The following is an 8,198-nucleotide window of genomic DNA, read 5'->3' as shown; positions in this document are numbered from 1 at the left end:
ATGTTTTTATCACAAGTTGTCTGAGTGTTTCTCAACTACCTGCAAGACAAAGATGGACTGTTTCAGCTATAAAGGGGAAGAAAACTTGCAGAAAACATTTGCAACACATTTTTACCACACACTTTACCATGTAGAAGTGAAGGACCTTAGTCTCTCTGAGCTGAACATCGGATGTGAACATCGCTCAATGATGGTAGGAGATCGTTGTCAGTTTATTAAATTTGCATAATTATATAAATATTCTATATTTATATATTTATATAAAATTATATAAAATTTATATTATGATATAAAAAAGGGAAAAGAGGGTCATGGTTATTTTCGTGGTTTGTTTAAGTTCCTCAAAGACAATTATTCTGAAATCACAATGGAGAAAGTTCTTTCTGATGTTGCAGTGTGTTTTTCACAAAACTCTGATTATGCTTTTCTGATGACACCTTTGATCTGATTGTTTTTTAAAAGCTTAAAGGATGAAATTAGATGGTTAAATTCAGCAATAAAAAAACAACAACAACACAAAGAGGACTTGCTCAAGATTTACATGTTTTGGGTTTTCAAAACAACAAATAATATCTTTAAGGACAGATTTATGCACCACATCTATGGGGCAAAAAATACAATAACTTAAATCAACCCAAAACCTTTTATTAATGCTGTAACCAAAAAATATATGTGCAGCTGTTTCTTCTACAGGACATGTTTTCTTGTGTGTATTCTGATCATCCAGGTTGTGTGGATGATGTCACTGAGATTGACTCCTTCCCTTTCTCTGCTGTTTCTGCTCCTGATTTCAGGTGAGTCAAAATTCCAAATGTAATGTATACAGCTTACATATTATATATGCTTTTTTCCTTAGCAAAGACTTTATATGATTTATCACTGAAGCGTATTTACATTATTGAAGCGTGTATGCACTTGGAGCTCGTAGCCTTACTTACTGCTTCAGACCAACAAAAGCAAACTAATTGTTTCCTCATTTTGTGTTGCAGTTGTTGTTGCTCAAAATGACAGGAGTGTGAAATACACACAAAAATATATCTGTGCTGTAAGGGGATCTACAGTGACCATGGGCTGCAGTTACATATATAACTCCATTAATTCAACCGATTCCACATTTCACAGAGCTTTTTGGTTTGCTAATTCGTTTACGCATGCTGACCTGTCTACAGACGCACGGTACGGACACAGGGTTCAGTATCTCAGAGACACTCCACATGACTGCAGCCTCAGAATAAAAAATGTTATGCAAAACGACGGTAGGAAATATTTTGTCAGCTTTAACACATCAACTGGAGTGTTTCCAAATAAGAATGGGGTTGAGCTTAAGGTCACAGGTGAGCAACATCAGTTTAAACACACACACACACACACACACACACACACACACACACACACACACACACACACACACACACACACACACACACACACACACACACACACACACACAAATCATACAGTAATTACTATTAATGCATGTATTCTTTTGAAGTATGTCCTGTGGTTTAGTTCAAGTTTTTCCAAAAACTTGGATGCAAAAGTGGATCTAAGTTTTCTTGCGAAAAGCTGGGGGATGAATTTCTATAGGTTATAATCATTAAACTGAATGGTCTCATAGGGTAACATGTATTAATTACCCTAGCTATCTACCAGGAGTAACATTAGCAATGTTAGCTATATGTAACACATTTAAACACCAGCTAGTTAATGAGTTACTAACAGCAGGTAATTCAGACAATTCTTTTTCTTTTCATTTACAGCGCTCCAGCTAAAGATGATTCCTGATATAGTTTTTGAAGGAGATGAAGTCAGTTTCACATGTAAAACCACCTGCAGCCTGAGCATGAAGCCAAAATTTTCCTGGACCAAATCTTCCAAATTTTATTATACATCCCCCTCAAACCTGCTCCGTCTGCCGTCAGTCAATCAGAGTCATGCTGGAATTTACCGCTGTGCTGTAGAAAAACAAACACATCGCTCCAATGAAGTCAAACTTACTGTCATGAAAAGACCACAATCTATGGATGCAAATTCAGGTCAGTTTATTAAAAACAGTTCCAAAAACAGACAAAAGGGGAAAAAACATGTCAGAGTAAAACAATGATCAACACAATAGCAAAACTGAGTCAAGAAATAAAAAAGCTTTACAGATTACAGAACAGAATGATTGTTCAACAAAGAAACAGGAAACAAAAGGTGCTTTTAAACAGTAACTTAGTAAACGGGACTAAGCTTTTGAAAACAGGTAACATTATTAAAAGCAAAGGTGCTCGCAGACTAAGTCTAAGATTAGTCTCATTGGAAATAGATTTGTCTGTTGTTCTGTTTATGATCATAATGACCCAAGTTACCCACTAACCACATGTTCTAAATTACAATTCCACCTCAGCACCGTTACCATGTTTAGAAACAAGATTAAATATAAACCCCGTAATGGTTCTGTTGTTGACCTTCGGATGTATCAGAAAGGGTTCAGAATGAAACCCATGTTAGAAGAACCCTTATCTATCCAAAAAGCTCTGCCTTGGAAGGTGTGAGATAGGAATGAAGCTCATGAGAGTGCTGAAGATTCAGAGCTAAGTTTTAGATGTAACTTTAATCTGGATTTGGCTGAAAACAGAAATTTTACTGAGACGTTTTCATTCAGATTTATTTTGTATGATATCACTTTAAGTAAGGAGCAATGTTAAACTGAGTTTCAACCACACAGAAGACTACACCAAGGCAAGGATTAAATACAGAAATATGTTGCTATGAGTTACTAATTCTAGCTTTTCCTGTAAAGTAAATCAAAGGGTGTTTTTTCATTGAAATATGAAGATGGTATTTCTTAATGGAAACGACTTCACCAGTGCTTTAAAATCATACATGTGATCGCCTCTGTGTAAATGAAAGTATTGATTTATTTAGAAGAAGAAGAAAAAGAAGAAGTTGTTTTGTATCCAAATCGCTTTTCGGTTGTTCTTGGAGTCGTCATCTGTGGACTCGCAGCAATTCTTGTTGGACTTTACTACACAAGGTAAAATATGCAGGATTAGCTGTAAAGGTGTGTGTGTGTACTGCAGTTATAATCTTTTATATATTTGAGTTGTTATGCATTTGAGAAGTTGAATTGTTTCTGTTTTTATTATTCAGTGGATGCTTTCACACACTTACTTAATGCTATCATGTTGTAATACTGTATGTAATAGATTCATTTATCAAGTGATGGAATCTGGAGAGTGCTTCTCTTTACTAATGTCAGCTCACTGCTAACCAGTAAATAACTGATCGCTTTCATCCTGACAGCAGGAGGAAGACGCAGAAGACGTCTAGTGATGTAGCAAGCTCCTCACAGCAACAGGTTTCTCTACCATGTCTCCTGACTGGTGATATTTAATGAGCGTTCATGTGATTTAATATTGAATAATGATTTGCTGAAAATGTCACCAATACATCAGGTGCTTTGTAAAAGTTTGGATAACTGAGCTGATTAATGAAATGGTTCAGACATTGAACCCAATTTAACCTGGTTTTCTTTGACTTGAATTGTCAATATTCTGTCTGCAGATTGTTGGGGAAGACTTGTACACTACTCCGGACCCCAATTTCAGGTCCTCCAATGACATGTACAACACACTTGGAGTAAGTGTTTACAGTATGAAAGTACACACTGTTCTAGATGTTGTTTAAGCTGATTTCTGTCATTAACAAATAAACCTTTTGATTATAATGTAAGTCTGATCTGTGTGTAGATACTCAGCTATTAGTAAACAATATTACATCATAGAATGCAATCTGAGTCACAGCTTCTTTGATTTAGATTTGGATGAATTCCTCAAAACACCAAACACATCCTTAATTCTCTTCACACAGAACATTTACTCCAATCCTACTGATGACACGTACACAGCTCTTGATCTTCAGACCAGGTCCCATGACGTGTATAACACACTTGCAGTAAGTGTTTTCAGAGACGCACTTCACTCAGACATTCAGGTCTCGTGTACCACACATGACTGATTTCTCCTTCTCTCTCACAGACGGTTCACCAGAGTTTTCCTGATGACACTGATACAGCTCAAGATTCTCAGACCATCTCTCCGGATTACGACAATCTACCAGTGAGTGCTTTACTTCGCTTTTAATCACTAGGTGTGGCACCAGGCTGGAGAATACGCTAAGGCTTTAAAGCTGAAAATAAAAAGCTTTTACTGCAGGTGTATAAGAAGGAATATTTTTAGAAACAACTTATTACAAGTCTTTTCACCATTTGTATTGTTTGGTCATCAAGAGATGACCAGCTGACTCACTACTGTTCGGACGCTTTTTACTGGCGCTCTGATGCTTTGCGCTCTTTTGCTTTTCGCTTTTATCTTTTGATTTAACTAGCTCAGCAGTTCCAGCACATTGCTCTAACTAACAAATTGGGCACTCACACTAAAAACTAGAAATTCCTGCAAATATATTGACATTTGGAATATTCAACAACTTGGGGAATTTGTCATAGCGGTCTACCAGTCCTGCTATACCGGCAGTTTACAATCCTAAATCAGGACAACACAGCTGCACTACACTCAAACAGAAGAGAAAATGACCTTCTTTTGGATCTCAATTCCACCTGCTGCTCAAACTGCCACAGGACTTCTACAAAAGATTGCAGTTCTCGAAACAAAGTTACTCTGTCGTGTGCTACCCGACCCTGCCAGAACATACAGGCAGAGCTTCATCGTGATCCCTCTCAACATAAAGCTGGTGAGTCCTGTGAACCTAATGCTTCTAAACAGGTCATAGTGAGCTCAGAGAAATTTAAAGTAATGGAGGACACAAACCGATGGCATAAACAGGGTGCGAGACCAAAGGTGCTGCATTAGCATATCTACCCCAGATATGGGTCCAGCTCGAGGTAGCTAATATTGGTATTCACCCACCCCCTGTGCGGCTTGAAAATAGATATGAAGCACTAGTGAGTTTGGGGGCGAAGAATCCCTAAATGTAAATGGACGCAGACTCACATCAGCCAGTTATCTAAACGGAGCTAACAGACGCTCAATATCATACAGGCAGCGGTGCTCCACTCAGACAGCAGCCAAGCCAAGCACGTGATAGTGGGTGACTCTATTATCAGAAACATTGGAAGCAAGGTTACATATTGTTTTCCTCGGGCAATGGTTTCTGATGTTAACAAGGAACTTTACAACATTCTGATGAAAACATGAGTCTCTCAGTCGGATTGTCATACATGTGGGAAAGAATGATATTTGGAAGAGCAGTCTGAGCTCCTCAAGATGGATTTCCATTGAACTTTTTGAAACACTTGCAAGGACTGAAAGTTCAATCATTCATCAGTGGACCTCTCCCAGCCAGAGGAACAAATATGTTTTCATGTTTTATGTTTCAGGGATCACACCAGCCCCTCATCTGCAAACAGGCACTGGTAACTGATAATGTGTTGTGTCCCCGCTATGGCAGCAGTAACAATCAGAAATGTTTCAGAACAAAGCGGGAGCCCAATGTCCCTTTAGCTTTCCCTATCTCTGTCCTGATATGTGATAGAAAGACGAAGGCCCTCTCAAGCCGCACAAAACTCTATCTAATCTACTGCCTTTAAAAATATCACCAACAGGTAAGCATATGTATAAATATGAAAAGAAGTGGGCCCAAGACAGACCATGGGGAACACCAGTGGTGACTGTAGATGTGGTTGAACTAAAAACTTTAATTGAATACGCTGAATGTGTCCAGATAGATATGACCTAAACCAAGAAGCAGTGCCAGTAATACCAATGGAAACTAATCTGTCAATAAGTATGTTATGAGTGTCACAGTCAGTGCACCCACCCCACGCCTCTCGAACACCAACACAGAGAGGCGTCTCCAGAACTACTAAGCTCTTCCAGACTACACTTCCCAGAATCTATCACTGGCACTGATTACACCACCAGCTGTTCCTCATCAGCCACTCCCTATAAAGGCTTGTACTTGAACTTGACGCCAGTGCAAAGTCTCGATCTGTGTATGTCCTTGTTCCGGTTTGATTCTGTTTCTGTTACTAGTTTTCTTATTGTTTGCTGCCTGCCCTGACCTTCTGCCTGTCTTACTGTTTTCCGCCTGCTCTTCGTCATTGTGGTTTGCCTGCCCTGACCCTGCCTGTTTGATTACGAGTTTGCTATTAAAAAGCTGCAAATGGATCATCAGCCTTATGACTCCTCATTACAGTGAGAACAGTATCAAAGGCAGAGCTCCAGTCTAGAAGGGAACAAGTATAGTTAAAAGCCCAGAGTCAGCTGCCAACAGTAGATCATTGGTTATCTGACAAGAGCAGTCTCAGTGCTGTAGTTGGGACGAAAAAACAGATTGTAATATTTCATACAAGTTGTTGGACAGATGTTCATGAATTTGAGTTGCAATACACTTTTCAACTACCTTGGAGATAAATGGTAAATTTGAAATTGGAGACGAAAATTTTCAAAATTAAATGGATCACTCCTTGGTTCTTAAGTATGGGTGTACTAATAATAGCAGATATTTAAGAGATGGAGATACAAAACCAGAAGCAAGTGAATTGGAAAAGTGAAAAGTGAACCAACAATTTTAGTAATCAACGGCAAAAGGGCCGGTAAACAAGCTTACCAGGGATAATTGCCGATGTACATTCTCAACCTTAGATATAAAAAAGTCAAACAAGCGATCACATAGGTCAGTGGAATACATAACAGATGGCAAAAGAATCAGGTGGTTTCAGAATATAGTTTACCACCAAGAAAAGAGACCTCGATTTCCCATTGCTAACTCCAATTAAGTTGGAGTAGAATCGGATTTAGCTTTAGTCAGTGCATTTTTATAATTCTGAATATGTTCAGCATACATTTCTTTATGAACAGTAAGGCCAGACCTGACGTACAGCCGATTCTAACCTACGGCCTTTAGTTTTTAAGTCCATGTAGTTCAGGTGTAAACCAAGGAGCTGGATGTACAAATGAAACATGTTCGAGTTTTCACAGGTGCGAATACATTTAAAATCATGTTCAGTCTATCATCGTAATATTTTACCAGTTTCATCAACATTTACTGGAGAAGATGGCAAGTTCATCAGCAAAAGTAGGCAAATCAATGGTCTTAATATTCCAAATGTAAAACGGGGCGACACAGGTTTGCCTTTTAAAACTAGCCAGTTTGGCAGGAAAATGACCCCTAGAAAGTAATCTGATATGGATAGATCAGAAACATTATACAAGTGTTGTACCAGAGCAGATAAACAAGATCAAGAGTATGCCCCTTAGTATGAGTGGGCAGTGTGTGTTAAATTGTTGCATACCAAAGCAATCCAAACATGATAAAAATTCGCTTGTAAATGCATTACTGACATTATCTGTATGAATGTTAAAATCACCCAGAAGGATAACATTTGAAGATATGGAACATAGATAAGTCAAGAGTTCAGATACTTCAGTTTAAAAAGGCATTATTGCTCTTGGGAGAGCGGGGTATGATAATTATGAGGATGAGTAGTAATCGCACCATGATTTTTATGGATATTATATGTAGAACAAAGTTAACTGGGATACTTTCAATTCATTTAATAAAGTATTGCTAGCCCACCTCCCCTTCCCGTTTCACGAGATTTACAAACATAAGTATATCCTGGGGGAACAGACTGGTTTAGATGGAAAAACTCATCTGGTTTCTGCAATGTCACGGTCAGGACAGTAGATCGTACACCAGGGGTGTATTGTTTTTGCTTTAAGTTTTTTTATCACAATTTCTTTTTCAGATTGAAAGAAAGCAACAATGAGATCAACATCGACACCATGTCAAGATCAGTATTGAACTCAATCTTTAACTAGTTTTACTTTCTGAGCATAAGAGCTTTGCATTTCTGAGTAATACATTGTATTTGTTGTCTTAATTCTCCGACAGATATAAAAACAATGTGTGGGGATTTATAACTGTGCTGCATACACCTGTGTATCATTTTTTCTACATGTGAGCTCTACAATTTGTTTTAAATAGTTTGATTTTTTTTACCTGCTTAGCTAACACAATGTATTCATGCTTGAAATAAAATGTTATATTCATGAAAACAAAATAAACTGAAAAAAAAAAAAAAAACGTGTGTGTGGTGTGTGTGGTGGTGTGTGTGTGTGTAAATGCCAAAGTCAGGTGGAATTAGCTCATTTTCTTCTTGTGGTCACTCTGCTGGAGAAGGAATCATCTTT

General features: G+C 38.0%; 1 protein-coding gene across 4 annotated transcripts; it reads left to right on the top strand.

Moving 5' to 3' along the window:
* The first annotated feature begins 30 nt into the window (after nt 1–30).
* LOC125140651 lies at nt 31–7,902 on the top strand. Of its 4 annotated transcripts, none has more exons than XM_047809802.1 (10): nt 31–193; nt 728–794; nt 990–1,334; nt 1,761–2,036; nt 2,914–3,019; nt 3,292–3,343; nt 3,550–3,624; nt 3,856–3,939; nt 4,023–4,103; nt 7,754–7,902. In XM_047809802.1, exons 1-10 carry the CDS (start codon nt 53–55, stop codon nt 7,772–7,774), a joined length of 1,248 nt encoding a protein of 415 aa, XP_047665758.1. In that variant the 5' UTR covers nt 31–52; the 3' UTR covers nt 7,775–7,902. The 4 variants fall into 4 exon arrangements, with proteins under 4 accessions (XP_047665758.1, XP_047665756.1, XP_047665757.1 ...); XM_047809800.1 differs by having other exon boundaries at nt 3,289–3,343; XM_047809801.1 differs by having other exon boundaries at nt 2,911–3,019.
* The last annotated feature ends 296 nt before the right edge of the window (nt 7,903–8,198 follow it).

Source organism: Tachysurus fulvidraco, unplaced genomic scaffold, assembly GCF_022655615.1.
Source record: "Tachysurus fulvidraco isolate hzauxx_2018 unplaced genomic scaffold, HZAU_PFXX_2.0 HiC_scaffold_95_np12, whole genome shotgun sequence".
Taxonomy (NCBI): Eukaryota; Metazoa; Chordata; class Actinopteri; order Siluriformes; family Bagridae; genus Tachysurus; species Tachysurus fulvidraco.
This window is presented reverse-complemented; position numbering and strand designations above follow the sequence as displayed.

What these genes read in the sequence shown, in the direction of transcription:
- LOC125140651 (XM_047809799.1), top strand. Translation starts at nt 53, where the DNA reads ATGGACTGTTTCAGCTATAAAGGGGAAGAAAACTTGCAGAAAACATTT. An exon ending in GGTTGAGCTTAAGGTCACAG is followed by an intron (nt 1,335 to 1,760) that starts GTGAGCAACATC and finishes TTTCATTTACAG; the next exon opens with CGCTCCAGCTAAAGATGATT. An exon ending in ACGTGTATAACACACTTGCA is followed by an intron (nt 3,940 to 4,022) that starts GTAAGTGTTTTC and finishes TCTCTCTCACAG; the next exon opens with ACGGTTCACCAGAGTTTTCC.